At 40.2% G+C, this 18816-nt stretch overlaps 1 protein-coding gene across 5 annotated transcripts; it reads left to right on the forward strand.

The window, feature by feature from the left end:
- The first annotated feature begins 523 nt into the window (after positions 1 to 523).
- HNRNPDL (heterogeneous nuclear ribonucleoprotein D like) lies at positions 524 to 7549 on the forward strand. Of its 5 annotated transcripts, none has more exons than XR_004343540.1 (8): positions 547 to 1267; positions 2053 to 2221; positions 2320 to 2481; positions 2934 to 3065; positions 3211 to 3325; positions 4041 to 4211; positions 4550 to 5120; positions 5797 to 7549. XR_004343540.1 is itself a non-coding variant. In XM_030313590.2 (8 exons), exons 1-7 carry the CDS (start codon positions 825 to 827, stop codon positions 4618 to 4620), a joined length of 1263 nt encoding a protein of 420 aa, XP_030169450.1. In that variant the 5' UTR covers positions 547 to 824; the 3' UTR covers positions 4621 to 4642; positions 5016 to 7549. The 5 variants fall into 5 exon arrangements, 4 of the variants coding, with proteins under 4 accessions (XP_030169453.1, XP_030169450.1, XP_030169451.1 ...); XM_030313590.2 differs by having other exon boundaries at positions 4550 to 4642; positions 5016 to 7549; XM_030313591.2 differs by having other exon boundaries at positions 4550 to 4642.
- The last annotated feature ends 11267 nt before the right edge of the window (positions 7550 to 18816 follow it).

An 18816-nucleotide genomic window follows, 5' to 3' on the forward strand; every position in this document is an offset into this window, starting at 1 on the left:
GGGCCTCGCGTGGGCGGGAACAAAGAAGCGAACGCGGGAGCCGGGTCCGCGGGCGCGCGCGCGCTCTCCGCAGACTGGTTGAGCGAGCGGGAGAGGCCCGGGGCACGTGCAGACGGGAGCCCCGCGAGTGGCGCGCCGGGGATGTGAGTGCCCCTTGCCCTCTACGGCACCTAGCCCCCTCCCCGCCCACTGCCTCCGCTTTTGCATATTTACAGTAACCTGACCGGGCTCGCGCCCCTCCTCCCGTCCTCAGCCAGCAAAAGAGGCCGTACCGGGACTGGTTTGCCTGACTACGTCGGCCCGGGCTCCCGCCGATCGGTTAGGGAGGCCCGCCGCGCTTCCTCGGCCCGCGCGCCTGTGGCGGTAGCGGAAGAGGCGCCCGCGCCGCGCCGCTGTCCGGAGGGGCCACCGCGCGCCCGCTTCCTGTTCGGCTGGTTCCAGCCAGCTCGAGGACAAAACACGCGTGCGCGCGGCGGAGCGCGCTCGCTGTCTCAGCCGCCGGCGCCGGGCGCAGTCCGCCTTTTTCTGGAGCGACCCGGCCACGGTGCTAATCGATAGCAGCAGCCGCCACCGCAGCAGTCCGCACTGGGGGACCGAGGGCTTTGGAAAAAGGCGGGGTTGATGGCTCTGTACTAGGAGTGGGCTGGACCGGACGCCAGAGACAAAGGCTCTCAAGACAAGAGGGACTGTGGCCCTGCGACGGCACTGCTCGGGATTTTTGACCCCAGGACTTTTCGCCCCTTCGTTTTTCTCTTCTGACGCTTCTCTCATCTTAAGCCCGCGTCCCCTCACCCGCGACCTCGCTCCTCACCGGGAGGGCCGCGATGGAGGTCCCGCCCCGGCTCTCCCATGTGCCGCCGCCATTGTTCCCCTCTGCTCCCGCTACTTTAGCCTCCCGCAGCCTTTCCCATTGGCGGCCGCGGGCGCCTCGGCAGCTCGCCCCGCTCCTCCCTTCGCTCGCTCCCAGCTCCGCCCGGCAGGGGGCGCGCCGGGCCCAGCGCCACGTCACCGCCCAGCAGCCCTCCCGATTGGCGGGAGGGGCGGCTATAAAGGGAGGGCGCAGGCGGCGCCCGGATCTCTTCCGCCGCCATTTTAAATCCAGCTCCATACAACGCTCCGCCGCCGCTGCTGCCGCGACCCGGACTGCGCGCCAGCATCCCCCGGCCGACAGCTCCGCCACCATGGAGGACATGAACGAGTACAGCAACATAGAGGAATTCGCAGAGGGATCCAAGATCAACGCGAGCAAGAATCAGCAGGATGACGGGTACCGCACGCTTCTCTCTTCCCCCTCCCCCAGCGCGCCGCACGCGCCCTTCATCCGCCGGGAGCCGCGCGCTATCCCGGTTCTTGCCCCGAGTCGATTCCTCGCGTGCCCGCCGGGCCCCACTAGCTTAGAGGAAAGAGGAAAGTAGGAAACGGAGGGGTGACTCCAGCGGAGGGTGGGGGAAGGGCGGAGGAGTTGGAGGAGGAGGGCGGCGGCGGCGTCTGTGTCCCGAGTGCGCAGGCGCCGCGTGGGGCCCGAGGGGGAGGGGCCGGCCTCGCTGCGCCACATGCTGCAGCTGCTGCCGCCTTTTCATTGTGTCTGTGCTAGGGCCCCGCGCAGTTTTCCTGGGCGGTGTTACGGAAATACTCGTTTGGAATCGGTGTGTGAGTGGTACTTGGATCCCCAGGACGTGTTAAGAGTTCTTTAGGTGGCATGTTGGCTTGACAGCTGTGAAAGAGGATGAACCTAAGTTGTGAGGGATCAGCTTAGGAAGTTGGGGTTTTTAAATCTTAAAGCAATCGAACATACTTTGCTGATCTTGTTTAAACTTCGTATCATGAAGTATGGCGAGCACGCTGTCCACTGTTCCGAATAAGCGACCTCGATGGAATTGGGGAGAGGGTTTGTGTTTTTTGTTTTAATACTTGATCTGTAGACCCGGATTGAATTCCTTGCATATACAGTTAAACTTCCCCGTGCTTGGTTCGTAGTTAACATAACTCCAGAACTGAAGTAATCGTGTGAGGCGCTGCTAATCTTTTTTAAAAAAATAACTTTATTTCTAGTAAAATGTTTATTGGAGGCTTGAGCTGGGATACAAGCAAGAAAGATCTGACTGAATATTTGTCTCGATTTGGGGAAGTTGTAGACTGTACAATAAAAACAGATCCAGTGACTGGAAGATCAAGAGGATTTGGATTTGTGCTTTTCAAAGATGCTGCTAGTGTTGATAAGGTAGGAGCAGGTTTTGCATTGTAGTCCTTCTGTGTACTTTTGCAAATTGTCTGGGGGTTTTCCTTGCATAGCGTTGTCAGATTAAATTTGTCTTCTAGGTTTTGGAACTGAAAGAACACAAACTGGATGGCAAATTGATAGACCCCAAAAGGGCCAAAGCTTTAAAAGGGAAAGAACCTCCCAAAAAGGTTTTTGTGGGTGGATTGAGCCCAGATACTTCTGAAGAACAAATTAAAGAATATTTTGGAGCCTTTGGAGAGGTGCGCTTTATGACTACTTTTGTGTATGTTTATGTAATCCCGGCTTTTTACAGAAAAGAACATTATCCGATGTGGAAGAGATTAAATTTAACTACTCAGGTCCTTTTTAGTCACTACCTTAATCACTGTTTACTGTGCTATGATGGAAACCCATACTGAATTTGTTTTGGCCAAATCACAGGTGCTTTGGTGTGGTCAGTGTTTGGACTTCTACCAATGGCATCTATTGGGTACAAAATAATAAATGAAGTTTTGCTCTCCTTTCTAAATGCTTCACAGACGAATCTTTGCAGTTTGAGTTGACAGTAAAGTAGGAGCTTTTATACAGATGTAATGTGACTAGAGTAACATGCAATATGTGTTTGAAACTTGGAAAGGACCTGGGGTATTCTAAAACCTTTTGGTAGCTTTTATCATTACTGGATGATCGTGAGTGTGCTTCTTGATTTCAGATTGAAAATATTGAACTTCCCATGGATACAAAAACAAATGAAAGAAGAGGATTTTGCTTTATTACATACACAGATGAAGAGCCAGTAAAGAAATTGTTAGAAAGCAGATATCATCAAATTGGTTCTGGGAAGGTAAAGCCATCTTGATTCTATTAAGTGAAAATGTTGAGGGTGGTTTTTGTTTTGTTTTTTTTAGTGAATTTCTCAATCTGTTTTGAGAAGAATAAAAGGGCTTGACATAGTAAAAATTCTATTTGTTTTTTTAATGTGTTTATAGTGTGAAATCAAAGTTGCACAACCCAAAGAGGTCTATAGGCAGCAACAGCAACAACAAAAAGGAGGAAGAGGTGCTGCAGCTGGTGGACGAGGTGGTACTAGGGGTCGTGGACGAGGTGAGACTTAATTCTTTGAAGATGGCTCAGTGGTTTAGGCTGCAAATTGCTAAATAGGAATAAGCCCATAAGAAAGTAAAGCTAGTTTTAAACTGTTCGAATATGAAAAATTCTCAGGTTAGTGGGTGGGTTTTTGTTAGTTTACTGGTTTCACCTCTTCAAAGAATGGCCAGCCTGACAGAGCCATTACGAATGGAGAAATAATACCACTTAATGTGGTTAAGATTACATGGTACATCATGGCATGATAGGGTTTTTTTTGGGCAGGAGTCCTTGTTTTAAAGCTAAACAATCTACCTGTTTTCACCTCCTGATTTTCCTTCCTGTTAAAGTTTATTTATTTTGAAGGACAGTGCGCACCTGTGCGCATGGCGGAGGGGCAGAAAGAGATAATCAAAGGCAGGCTCTGCTTGAACTCAACAAACCTTGAGATCATGACCTGAGCTGAAATCAAGTCTGTTGTTTAACCAACTGAGCCACCCAGGTGCCCCTGTCCTGATTTTCCATTACATGTAGGAAGCTTGATAACTGGCACAATTGGACTTTCTGCCCCCTTTTATGATAATTAAAATAATAATTTTCTCCAGTCAGATAGCAATATAGATGTACATTCTGCTTGTTTAAGATTTGTGGAGTGAGAGACAGGAACACAACATTTTATGTTAGGATTGGGGGTCAGAAGTTGTCTCCTAACAATCATTGTGCATTGTTTCAGGTCAGGGCCAAAACTGGAACCAAGGATTTAATAACTATTATGATCAAGGATATGGAAATTACAATAGTGCCTATGGTGGTGATCAAAACTATAGTGGCTATGGCGGCTATGATTATACTGGGTATAACTATGGGAACTATGGATATGGACAGGGATATGCAGACTACAGTGGTAAGAATATTTAACTTAATTTCATAAACCAATGGTATTAAAATTCAGTGTTAAAAGTGCAATCCCATTCTGCAATTGTGTGTGGGTTTTCCATTTTTTGAAGTGTTTGGGAGTTTTTGAAGCATTTGATAGTCATAGGATGGTTACTGACAAAGACTTTGGTTAGAAATGTTCTGGAGTATGTGATACATGACTAGTTTATAATAGCTATTTAAAATACATGGTTTTGATGTTTTGGCATGCAGAGTATTACACATTTAATAGTTTTCTATTAATATTTATGATGAAACTTTTATAGAAAGCATTCTTAATGTAATTTTTTTGTGTTTTCAAAATAGGCCAACAGAGCACTTACGGCAAGGCGTCTCGAGGGGGTGGCAATCACCAAAACAATTACCAGCCATACTAAAGGAGGACGTTGGAGAAAACAGGTGTGTATAAGAGTACAAGAAACCAGTGGAAATGTCTAATTTAATTTAAAGATCAATAGACAAATGAAAAATAAGTAAAAACAAAATATTATGTAGTCTGTTTTTACTAAATTGTTAATTTTTTAATTGCTTTATGAGCCTGTTTTGCCTAAAGTGTCTATAGATCTTTAACTTTAAAGTCTTATCTCACCTTCTTTAGTATTACAGAAAAACTTAAGAGTTTTTCTGTTTGCTTTGTGTACCAGGTGGTCTAGAGGAATAATTAAACATTTTTAGAACTATTAACAGGTAAAGTACTGAAATGGGTACAACTTAAGGAAAACAAGAATGTTGTCTTCTAACTCTGACATTATACCTTGTTTGTACCCGCCAGCGGGAACTTCATTGCAGGCCGTGTGTCACCCTGACCACGTCTATCTCTGGGGGTCGCACGTTGCGGGCAGAGCGCAAGGCATACACCAGAAAACGCTGTCCTGTGGTATGGTCTCTTCCAACTTCATGTACCAGCGTAAAGATTAAAGTGGAAAACTTCAGACTTTGGCTTCTTTTTTAATCTTTTTGAAGATTAAGTGTCTAAACTTAACTTAAATGGTTTTTTACAGGAGTTAAAGTACATAAATGCCTTTTTACAGCTTAATCATTTTGGTCTTCTGTTTAGTGTTGTATTTCAATTGTGGAGCCTCATTTTAAGTGTTCATTCTTTAAGATTTAATGCTTGCTTTTTCTTTTTATAGCTAATAGTGAAATCTACAAACCAAAACAAGAACTTTAAAATCTGGGATATAAATTAAAGATCATATGCACACAGCAATTCGTTTTCTTATAATATAATAAGCCTATTAGGAATTCATTTTTGTAAGAGCATTTTTTGGCTTACTAGAGATGTTTCTAGTAGACCTAAATCTAGTATACTTTCAGTCTGAATATGGGAACATTGCATTCCCTGATTCCTTACTAAATTTAAATTCACTATCATTTGGGAACTGCAGGGTGAATATTAATTACCCAATCTACATTTTGCAATTGAATATGCATGTGATCTTTAATTATTGAAGAAAAGAATAAATTGAGGACTTAAAACAATTCATGAAAGTGGACCTTTGAAAGCTTTCAGAGTTACACAAATCTAATTGCTATTTTGTTTTTGTTTTTAGGAGGAGATTGCTAAAGTTAACCCATCTTGCAGGACGACATTGAAGATTGGTCTTCTGTTGATCTAAGATGATTATTTTGTAAAAGACTTTCTAGTGTACAAGATACAACTGTGTCCAACTGTATATAGCCGCCAATTAGTTTTCTTTGTTTTTACTTTGTCTTTTGCTATCTGTGTTATGACTCAATGTGGATTTGTGTTTATACAAATTTTATTTGTATGATTTCATGTTAAACCTCAAATAAATGCTTCCTTATGTGATTGTTTTTCTGCGTCAGGTACTAAATAGCTCTGTAAAAGTGTAATTTAAAATAAGCAATAATTAAGGCACAGTTTATTTTGTAGGGAATATTGGTCCATAGGGAGAAACTGTGGTCCTTTTATGAATAGCCAGCTACAGTGTGCCCCTGTTCCCCCTTTTTGTTAGATGTAGTCTATGCTCTAAGGCTTCATTTCCCTGCTGAGGTTTCCACCACACCTGTAACGTTTCTCTGTGTATTTGGAGACCTTGTCATAGTGTTGTCATTAGTGGAAGCTTTCTAGCAGACCATCAGTCTTCTGGATTATATTTTGAAGAACTGTACCTTTTTAGCACAAAGCATGTTGGTAGTTCCTTTTCGTAAATAGAAGTGATTGTGCTTTGTTCCTGTCTCTGGAAAGCCATTGATTAGGGTAAGCTCATTCAGAATCTGGTCTGTTAGAGCTTTGGCTAATTGTAATACCATGACTTTATTTGTTTTCTTGATTAAAACATCCAGATATACCCAGGGAAAAGGCACTGTTAAACAGTGTGTTGGAGCTACAGTTTGAGTATCCGAAATCGTTACAAGGATTTTGGCAGATAGGTATGAGGTGGTTAAAATTTGAGCAAAAGTTAGATGCAGATATTTGAAGTAGTGACTTGAGGAAGTCAGTTGTATTCTATTGGTATTGTCACAGCAAGCACCAAACTGAACAAAATGTTTTCTTTTGGGGGGTTTTTAGGAAGCTATATTGGGTGTTAACTGTTAATGTGGTGTGAGTTCTTAGAAAAAGTCATGCTAGTAGATCCCATCATTTTTAATGCATTAGTGCATGAGCTGCATAGTTAAGCATTCCATATTCAGACATAGGAGTAGTGAGGAAAAGTATAATTTAAATTTTATGTATGTCAATGCAAATCTAAGGTGACTGAGTCATTACAACAGATTTTCCTGGTGAATCAAGCAGTTTTAGCTCTAGGTTTTGGAGAAATTCCTGGGTAAATCTAAGCTTCAAATTTTACATTCAGTGTAGTTGGATTTAAGGGTTTTTTTTAAGTTTTGTTTCTGTGGTTCTACATTAGCCTTTAGGATTGGCATACGTGTTCATATGCAGAGCAGTTGACCTCACCTTCAACCAAATGTAAATTTTTTATGCTGATGAACCTGCCTTTTGTTTTATTTGGTGCCTGCAGCTTTCTTTGTTTAATGATGTTTGTACTCGCTGGCTATCAAGTTACAATGCACTTGGCCTTGTTCTGCTCCTGTTTTGCTATTTGACCTTAAACCTAGGCCAAGTACCAATGTTGGTTATTGCAAGGGACTGTTTATTCTTTCAACATGCAACCTTAGGGAACAAGGGAGATTTTCATTTTAAGTTATGTTGTCAAAGTCTGTAGGTGCAGTGTCTAGGGCAGTGAATCCTGTTAAGTTCAAATTTATGATTAGGTGACAAGTTGACATTGAGATTGTCCTTTCCCTGATCAAAAATGAATAAAGGCTTTTTAAACAAAATCCAAACTCTTCAATCAAGTCTTGGTATATATGGCTTTGAAGAAATACACTACATCTAGAGATTATTGTCTGAGGTTTGCAAAAAACAATGTGCTTGGTTTTTTACCCCCTCAAGAGGCTTTGGACTCTTACTAAGAATTTAGGCTCTATAAGTGCCAAATGATGTAAATTTTAAATAAGCCAAGAAAAGTGCTCTAGGCACTTGATTTTGATGAATGAAAGTTATCAAGATACCCTGAAGTATTCATTTAGAACTAATTTGATAATTTATTGAAGGGGTGAGGATGGAAATTCTGAAAGCCTATGACAAACATTCAAGTAGCCTGTGTATTTTGTTAAGTATGCTATCTGAATGGTTTTGATCAAGTTCTGTGTGGTGTTCCTCATCCTAATAGAAACTTGATTTCATTAGTTTCAGTTAAATTTATATAATTGGGGATATTAAGAATTAAGATGTGTGTTGGGGTACTAATGTGGATAAGCAGAGCTTTTATTCCATTCTCAGATGCATCATTCAAGATGGTGATAGGGACTGGACTTCTTGATAATCTTACACTTTAATAATTTTTTAATATATGAAAACTTCATCACTACCCAATACCAAGATTTGATAAGATGTCAACCACGGGATGCTAAATTTCACTGAATCGCTTTTAAGGATGCTGCAGTTGTAGAAACTTTTTTATTGCCTTTTCTATGAAGTCATTCATAAAATATGGTCTGTTAGGATTAGATGGGGTTTTGTATTTTTGTCTTGGGTTGGATGTGGAATTGCAACAAATTTTGGTTGAAATGGTAAGAAACCACCTATAACACTTCAACCACTGCATTTTATAAACTAGGATAGAATATAGTGCTGTCCTGGGGATTACAGGAAAATAAACATTCTGAAGATTTGTGTTTATGTGGCAGTTTGACCCCTGGTTTTATTCTTTTAGGAGTCATTTAAGAGGTGCACCCCTTTGGCTTGCTGTCTGGCTTAGGCAGTGGAGCATGTGTGTTGATCCCAGGGTTGTAAGCTTGAGTGCCATGTTGGGGGTAGAGAAAACTTAAAAATCTTTTTAAAAAGGTGTACCCCCATTTGGGGGGAGGTATGTTGTCAGAGGGTGTTGGGAGTAAGTTGTAGGGTGTTTGTTCTTTTAAGTTTGTTTTGAGAAGAGGGGAAGAGAGTCCCACAAACCATGAGGTCATTACCTGAGCCAAAATCCAGAGTCAGACACTCAACTGATCGAGCCATCCAGGTGCCTGGAGTTGTAGTTTTAAAAAGGATATTCAGTATAATTTCTGATTTACTTAAAACCTAGAAATGTTGAATAACAGAATGGTTAGAGTTTATCAAAGGCCAACACAAATTAGAAATATATAAGAAAGTATCTTGCAGGGGTGCTTGGATGGCTCAGTTGGTTAAGCATCCTACTCAATTTTCAGTTCAGGACAGGATGTCAGGGTTTGTGAGATAGAGTCCCCTAACAGACTCTGCACTGACAGTGTGGAGCTGCTTGGGATTCTCTCCCTCTCTCTGCCCCTCCCCTGCTCATGTGCTTGCTCGCACGTGCTCTCTCTAAAAAAAAAAATTTTCCTTATGCTGTTCCAGTGGTTATGTCCTTTCGAGAATCTGACCAAAAATGAATTCTCTTCTGACAGAAAAATGCCTATCCATACATAAATATTTTAAGGGTGGATTCAGAGAAATTCTTTGAAAGCTATCTACTTTAAAAGGCTCTTGCAGTTGGTGGCTTTTATGGTAACTGACTAAAATTTACTGAATTTGCTATCATTGATGAGGTTGCACAAGGGGTGTCTTCAGATGTTCTCTACTTCGGTATTTGTGTCTTGGGTTGTCAACACTTACATAGGGTGATAGTTTTATTAAAAGACAGGAACTAACAACCCCACAAAAGGCCCTATGCAAAATTTTGGTTAATCTCCTGATTTTAAAATTGTAGAAGTTAGCTAATTAAAAATACCAACTCACAGGGCACCTGCGTGTCTCAGTTAAGCATCCAACTCATGGTTTCGGCTCAGGTCGTGATATCACAGTTAGTTCAAGCCCTGTGCAGATGTCTGGGCTGACAGCACAGAGCCTGCTTGGAATTCTCACTTGCTGTCTCTCTCTCTCTCTACCCCTTTGCCACTCATGTGTGCCTGCACTTTCTCTCTCTCTCAAACAATCTTTAAAGAAAAAAAAATGCACTACATTTTGGAATCTTAGATTTCTATTCCCTTAAGCATCTCTTGAGTCCTAGATTTTGAACAAGCTTTTGCCACCTATGGGAATGATCTGTTAGCATTAAGATTGGTCAGCAGTCTTTAATACAATTAATTTGTAAGTACTGAGATCTTTTGTAGGAAAATAAGATTTTAGTACAATTGATTGATTCTTTTTCCTCTGATGACACTGAAGCCTTGATAATCTGTAGCAAACTCCTTATTCTCATGACAGATCTGTCCAATGGGATTGACAGTGATTATTTAGGTTGTCTCTTGAACCATGAGACATTTGAGACATAAGTTTCTCATAGACCATGTAAGTGAAAGGATGAAAGAATGATGTGATAGTGGGGGCTAAGTGGTATTTTAGGATAGTTCCAACATTTTCCATTACCAGGACAAGTCTTTTAAATATATTCTTCCATGGACTATATGTTTTGAATACATGTTATCAAGTATATTGCTCTCATGTGATGATACTTTTTTTTTTTTTTTTTTTTTTTTTTAGAGAGCGAGTGCTCGCACAAGCTGGGGAGAGGGGCAGAGAGAGAGAGAGAGAGAGAGAGAGAATCCCAAGTAGGCTCTCTGCTGTTGGCAGATCCCGAGACTGCTGCAGGGCTCAATCCCATGAACCTGTGAGATCATGACCTGAGCCAAAATCAAAAGTCCAATGCTTAAACAACTGAGCCAATCAGAATTTCCATAGTGTGATAATAAGCATCATACCACCAAATTTATTGCCAGTCAAAATCAAAGCAATAATATTTTCATTGGCTTGTGCAGATTTTTTAAAATCTGTGATTTCTATCAGACTTTTAAAATACTGAAAATAGGGGCGCCTGGGAGGCTTGGTCGGTTAAGCGTCCGACTTTGGCTCAGGTTATGATCTCACGGTCCGTGAATTTGAGCCCCGCGTCGGGCTCTGTGCTGACAGCTCAGAGCCTGGAGCCTGTTTCAGATTCTGTATCTCCCTCTCTCTCTGCTCCTCCCCTGTTCGTGCTCTCTCTCTGTCTCAAAAATAAACGTTAAAAAAATTTTTTTTTAAATACTGAAAATAAGTCTAAGAATTTTCATTACTACTTTCTAGGACTGTAGCACTGCACTTAACATATCATTGGAAATAAGGAAAAGGAAAAGGCATTTTCGAGTATGCGTTACTTCATATTCTGGATGAAAAGTGATTTTAAAATACATGCAGTATGGATACAATTCAAGTTCTTTTAAATTATACATTTGAACGACTGCATCAGAAACAAAAAGACTCCCCCCATTTTACTTTTGATCTTATTTAAAATATATACTTCTGTGGCACCTGAGTGTCTCTGTTGGTTAAGCGTCCGACTTCGTCTCAGGTCATGATCTCACCATCCGTGAGTTTGAGCCCCACGTCATACTCTGTGCCGACACCTCAGATCCTGGAGCCTGTTTCAGATTCTGTGTCTCCCTCTCTGCCCCTTCTCCACTAGTGATCTGTCTCTCTCTCAAAAATAAAATAAAAACGCAAAAAAAATTTTAAAATACACTTCTATGTTTTTCATGTATTTATTCTTTAGTTATAATCCATGTAAACGTAGGACTTAGATCCTGTCAAAACTGAGAATAAGTTCACCTTGGCCTAGATCTTACCTTATTCTTTTAATTAAAAGCTATTTTAATTACTATTAGCATGATGTTTTAGAACACGAAGATACAGACATCAACAAAAGGGTTTTTTTGTTGTTGTTCCCCAACCAACACAGTGACATTCAGTCACACCGTATCATATCACTTTCAGTTCTCTGCTGACAGTGGGATTCTTTCCTTTTTTTTAAATCTTCAACCCCAAGAGAGGAGGGTCTTGGTGTTAGTGGCAGGTACAGAGATTTACCAATGACCCATAGCCAAGTTCCACAATACTACTAGACTAGTGTTACTGTTGTTTAAATCTTTCTATTTAAATTCTCCTGGGTATAAATATTTGCCCCTTGATGAAATCATCCCTCTCTTCATTTAGAGACACAGGGGACAAATTTCTCTCCTTTGCCTTTTAATAGAATCAATCAGATACTCTTAACCAGGAAATACATAGGCATTAGGCATTAATTACTGTTCTCTTGGCAATTCTGGAAAAGGTATGCAAATTTTCAGTACAATTTAGGAACAGTGGTCACAATTTATTAACTACATTTGTTGCCATGAGAAAAGAAAAAGCATTACATGAAGATGTCAAAGGTTCTTAAAATTATTCCATAAAATGCTCCTAAGATCATATTCTATTTTTTTATTTAGTAGTACATACATTTCCATGCATTAGCACATTCCTCCATATAGGGTAATAATATGTACTCAAGTGTATGTCTATAACTATATTAGAATTATCAGACATAATTTTTTCAAAAAGTATTCCATACTTCTGTTTTCAGCAATTATGGCCTAAGTAATTCAAACCAATCCTATGGAAGACCAGCAGGATGCAAAATATTTTTAAATATCCTTAAAAGAGCTAAAAAGATCATGAATAATCCACCTGACTAAAATCTAATCTAAGAGAATGTTAAAACCAGGAGAATAAGCCTAGCACTCAAAGTTGGGTTTGATGGCCTTACCAATGGGCACAGAAGTCAAAACCCTAGGCCACCCCCAAGGGGAGACTCTGATACCCCAATTAGTCAAATTAAAGGCTTACAAAAGACAAGAGAAACCAGTTTCCTTACCTGGGCAGTTAAGGGAACTTTAATCTCAGAATTTAGATTAAGATAGTTCTAGTAAAGTAAGGGGCCACAAGTGCCTGGAAAAGCAAATGAAAATAATTTCTTCATCCTTGATTTCTGATTGTTTCTATGAATGTTTTTTCAAACATAATAACCAATACATAATAAAATCCACCATGAGTGAGAACACAGTGAACAAACCCAGCAGATATTAGGCCCCCCCATGCTTATTACATTGAAATAAAATATAAGCTTGAAAATATCTCCAAAGAAGAGGAAGCTATTAAAGCAACATAGTAGTGGCACCTGGGTGGCTCAGTTGGTTGAGTGTCCAACTCTTAATTTTGGCTCAGGTCATGATCCCAGGGTCACAGGATCAAGCCTGGTGTTGGCTCCACACTGAGCTTGGAGCTTGCTTGGGATTCTCTCTCTCCCCCTGCCCCTCTTTTTAAATACATTTTTTTTTTAAAGCAATAGTAGATCTGATAAAGTATCAGAACTTATACAAATAAAACAATACAATAAATGAAATTAAAAACCAAGGATGGATGAGTCTGAAAACAAGAGTAGATGCAACTTAAAATTAGTAAACTGAAGGACAGATGAGAAGAAACTATCTAAAATGTAGCATGGAAAGACAAACACATGAAAATTGCCATGGAGAACAAATGACATAAAGGATATAGCAGCCAGCTGAAAAGGTGAGCAAGGTGCATGGCTGAGGGATGGGAGAGGAGCACTAAGGTCTTCCTGCAGGGAGGCCTGCCCCCCCCCCCCCAGAAAAAGAGACAGAATAAGAGGCAATATATGAAGAGAAAATGGCTGAATTTTTTCCAGAATTGATGAAAGACAATCTACAGATTCAATATACCAACAAATTGCAAGTAGGAAAAATACAGTGAAATCTATACAGAGATACATCTTGGTGAAGCCAAAATATTTAACAACAAAGAGAAAAACCTTAAAGGCAGCTAAGTCTAGATCCAACCACCAGTAACAAGGAAATACAAGAAATGGAGACACATGTTAAATTACCATGAGAATGCAACCATCTAAATCTGGAATATGGAAAATTCAACAATTAGAATGTTCCATTTCTTCAACAAATAAGTGACTTGAAAAAAGTGTGCAGTGAGGTGGTTCCAAGAGTAAAGAAGACTTATGGAAAGCAAAATTATTATCGCAAGCAACCATTTAATGTACAAATCATTATGCCTTAATTATGACATTGTATGGATTATATGCAAAATGGAGAGAACTTCCCCATGTCTGGAGAATTCTTATCATAGGAGGCCTGGCAAGAAGTAAGGAGAAACACTCAAAAAAATTTTTAAGACATTTTTGGGGGGCACCTGTGTGGCTCAGTCAGTTAAGCATATGACTTCGGCTCAGGTCATGATCTCATGGTTTGTGAGTTCCAGCCTGCATCAGGCACTGTGCTGATGGCTCAGAGCCTGGAGCCTGCTTCAGATTCTGTGTCTCCCCCTATCTCTGCCCCTTCCCTACTCATTCTCTGTCTTTCTCTCTCAAAAATAAATAAATATTAAACAAATATTAAAGATTTTTGTTTGTTGGTTGGTTTGGTTTATTTTGAGAGAGAGAGAGAGAGAACGAATCCCAAGCAGGCTCTGCGCTGTCAGCATAGAGCCAGACGTGGGGCTTGAGGTCATGAATTGTGAGATCATGACCTGAGCTGAAATCCAGAGTCAGACACTTAACTGACTGAGCCACCCAGATGTCCCTAAAATAGTAATTTAATAATCACCTTCCCAGGCTCACAGCCAGAGCACAGATTTGTGACCTATCAATCAAAATCCTCCTACATTAGACTTGGAGACAGGGAGCTAGTGAATCAAAGTGATTTAGTGGAGTCAGTGCTAGGACAGGTGGCAGCCATGGTTGCAGGTACTTTCTTAAAGGAGCTAATTTCCTAAAGGTTCTAGTGGCAGCATCTGTGTGCAACAGGAGCAGCAGTAGAAACAGAGGAATCCTTATGGAACCAATTCTGTGGTATGATTTGGAAATTGTTCCTGGATAAGAGTTTCAAAGTGTGGCTTTCCAACTCTCCTAGAGGGTGTGAGATACTAAAATAGTCATTATTAAATTACTAAATTTATTAGTCATTATTAAATATATATGTATATGTGTATATGGAGTAGATATACAACAGACAGTAATCAGAAGCACTTACAGAACAGCAGAGTGAGGACATCCAAAATTTCATTTCGCTATAAAAGCAATGAGTGCAGTGGCAAAAAACTGTCAAAATCAACTTTTTTTTAGGTCTCTGGAAATAGTCTTGCAACAATCCAAGATTCTTTTTTTTTTTTTTAATGACCGACTCAGAACTTTATGGTGTTGTAACTCCCCTTTAAGGGAATATAATGAACAATTGTATACCAACAAATTAGCTACCCAGGTGAAGTGAACACATTCCTAGAAAGATAAGAACTACTGAAACTATATAAGAAGAAATAGACAAATTGAACAAGAGATTGAATTAATAGTTTTTTTAAAACTTTCTTTGAAGAGGGGTGCCTGGCTGGCTCAGTTGGTAGAGCATGCAACTCTTGATCTTGGGGTTGTGAGTTCAAGCCCACGTTGAGGATAGAGATTACTTTAAAACTTAAAAATTGAAGAAAGTATTTTTTAAGTTTATTTATTTTGAGAGAGAGAGCACATGAGCAGAGAGAGAGGGAGAGAGAGAGAGAATCTCAAGCAGGCTTCCCACTGCCAGTGTGGATCCCAACACAGGGCTTGAACCCATGAACCATGAGATCATGACCTGAGCTGAAATTAAGAGTTGGACACTTAACCAACTGAGCCACCCAGGTGCCCCCAAATAAAATTTTTTAACGTTTATTTATTTTTGGGACAGAGAGAGACAGAGCATGAACGGGGGAGGGGCAGAGAGAGAGGGAGACACAGAATCGGAAACAGGCTCTAGGCTCTGAGCCATCAGCCCAGAGCCCGATGCGGGGCTCGAACTCCCGGACCGCAAGATCGTGACCTGGCTGAAGTCGGACGCTTAACCGACTGCGCCACCCAGGCGCCCCTAAAATTTTTTAAACATAAAAAGTACTTGGGGCGCCTGGGTGGCTCAGTTGGTTGGGCGGCTGACTTCGGCTCAGGTCATGATCTCGCGGTCCGTGGGTTCGAGCCCCGCGTCGGGCTCTGTGCTGACAGCTCAGAACCTGGAGCCTGTTTCAGATTCTGTGTCTCCCTCTCGCTGACCCTCCCCTGTTCATGCTCTCTGTCTCAAAAATAAATAAAACATTAAAAAAATTAAAAAAAAAATAAACATAAAAAGTACAAAATTACAAAATAAAAATTTTAAGTTAAAAAAAAAACTTTCTATGAAGAACCTGATGCTTCACTGGTGAATTTTACCAAAATGTTTAAAGAATTAACAGACAGCGCCCCCCCCCCAAGTAATTAAAACCAATCCTTCATGAACTCTTCCAAAAAACAAAAGAGGAGAGAACACTTCCTGACTTATTCTATGAGGCCAGTATTACCCTAATATCAAAACCTGGCAAAGATATAACAAGAACACTACAGATTAATATCTCTTATGAATATTTATACACCTAAAGTCTTAAAAAAATTCTAGGAATTCTAGGAAAATTCTAGTAAAGAGAATCCAGCAACATATAAAAACAATTACACACTATGACCAAGTGGAATTTATCCCAGGAATGCAAGGTTGGCTTAACATTTAAAAAATCAATGCCACGGGGCGCCTGGGTGGCGCAGTCGGTTAAGCGTCCGACTTCAGCCAGGTCACGATCTCGCGGTCCGTGAGTTCGAGCCCCGCGTCGGGCTCTGGGCTGATGGCTCAGAGCCTGGAGCCTGTTTCCGATTCTGTGTCTCCCTCTCTCTCTGCCCCTCCCCCGTTCATGCTCTGTCTCTCTCTGTCCCAAAAATAAATAATAAACGTTGAAAAAAAATTAAAAAAAATAAAAATAAAAATAAAAAATCAATGCCACATAACATACCATATTAATATACGAAAGAACAAAAACTATATGATAACCTCAACAGTTGCAGAAAAGCATTTGACAAAATCCAATGCCCTTCCATGATAAAAAAAAAAAAATTCAACAAACTAGGAATACAAAGTGTTATGAACTAAATTGTGTTCCCTTGCTAAAATTCATATGTTAAGTCCCTAACCCCCAACTGTATTTGGAAATAGGACCTTTAAGGAGGTAATTAAGGTTAAATGAAGTCATAAGGGTATGATCCTAATCTGATAGACCTGGTATCCTTATATGAAAGGGAAGAAACACCCGAGATCAATCTCTTCCTCAACACACATACACAGAAAAGACCATGCTAGGACACAGCAAGAAGGAGGACATGTGTAAGCCAGTAAAAAATGCCTCACCAGAATTCATCCCTGCTGGCACCTTGATCTTGGACTTCTACCCTCCACAACTGTGAGAAAATAAATGCCTACTGTTTAAATCACCCAGTTTATAATATTTTGTTATGGCAGCCTGAGCAGACATATAGAAGGGAACTTCCTCAACCTGATAAAAACTATCTAGACAATGCCACAGCTAATATCATGCTTAAGAAAGACTGGATGCAAAAAAGAAAACAAAAACAAAAATACTGAATGCTTTCTCCCTAAATGAGTAACTACACAAAGATGTCAACTCTTTTTTTTTTTAATTTTTTTTTTTTCAACGTTTATTTATTTTTGGGACAGAGAGAGACAGAGCATGAACGGGGGAGGGGCAGAGAGAGAGGGAGACACAGAATCGGAAACAGGCTCCAGGCTCCGAGCCATCAGCCCAGAGCCCGACGCGGGGCTCGAACTCACGGACCGCGAGATCGTGACCTGGCTGAAGTCGGACGCTTAACCGACTGAGCCACCCAGGCGCCCCTAAAGATGTCAACTCTTGATGCTTCTATTGTACTGAAGTTTCTAATCAAACTGGTTAGGCAAGATTGAAAAATAAAAGGTTTCCAGATTGAAAAAGAAGTAAAATGATCTCTATTTGCAGATGACATAATCTTGTATATAGAAAATCCTAAAGACTCCACAAAATATTAGAAGTAATGAATGAGCTCAGCAAGGTTGCAGGGTACAAGATAAATACATGAAAATCAGCTTTATTTCTATACATTAGCAATGAACAATCCAAAAATAAAATTAAGAAAACAATAATTTTTATAATAGCATCAAAAAGAGTGAAAGGCTTAGGAATATATTTAACAAAATAAGTGTAAGACTTGTAAATATCTAACTATAAAATATTGCTGAAAGAAATGAAAGAAGACATTGTTAAATGGAAATCCTGTGCTCAGGGACTAGGCTTAATGTTGTTAAAATGACAGTGTTCCCTAACTTGATCTATAGATTCAATGCAATCACTATCAAAACCTCAGCTGCATATTCTGCGGATATTGACAAGCTAACCTTAAAATTCTTGTGTAAATTTACATGACCCAGAATAGCCAAACAATCTTAGGGGGAAAAAAGAACAAAGTTGGAGGACTCACCCTTCCTGATTTCAAAACTTCCTACAAAACTTCCTTCAAAAACTTCCTACTACATTAATCAAGACAGTGTTGTACTGGCATAAAGATAGACGTATAGATCAATGAGATAGAGTTGAGGGTACAGAAATAAATCATTATGTTTATAATTAATTGAATTTTGACAATGTTACCAACACAATTCAATGGAGGAAGCATAATATTTTAAACAAACAGCATTGGAGCGCCTGGGTGGCTCAGTATATTAAGCGTCCGTCCAACTTTGTCTCAGGTCATGACCTTGAGGTTCACAAGTTTGAGCCTTGCATCAGGCTCTGTGCTGACAACTCAGAGACTGCACCTTGCTTTTGATTCTGTGTCTCCCTCTCTCTCTGACCCTACCCCGCTCACACTTTGTCTCTCTGTCTCTCTCTCAAAAGTAAATAAAACATTTTTAAAAATTAAACAAACAGTATTGGGGCAATTTGATATCAACATGCAAAAAAATTGCATTTGGACCCATACTTCATAACATATACGAACATTAACTGCAGATAGATATAACATCTAAATACAATAGCTAAAACTATAATATTCTTAGAAGAAAATGTAGAGGCATAGGAGTAAATCTTTGTGTTTAGGCAACACTTTCTGAAAGAAAAAATGCAAAAGAAAAAAATAGATAAAGTGGATTTCATCAAAATTAAAAGCATGTACTTCAAAGGACAACATCAAGTAAGTAAAAAGGCAGCACATAGAATGGGAGAGCATATTGCAAAAACATATATGTGATAAAAAGACTTGTATCTAGAATATATAAGGAACACTTACAACTCAGAAAAAAAAAACCCAATTGTTAAATGTGCAAAAACATCC

The sequence above is a fragment of the Lynx canadensis genome, chromosome B1, assembly GCF_007474595.2.
Source record: "Lynx canadensis isolate LIC74 chromosome B1, mLynCan4.pri.v2, whole genome shotgun sequence".
Lineage (NCBI taxonomy): Eukaryota > Metazoa > Chordata > Mammalia > Carnivora > Felidae > Lynx > Lynx canadensis.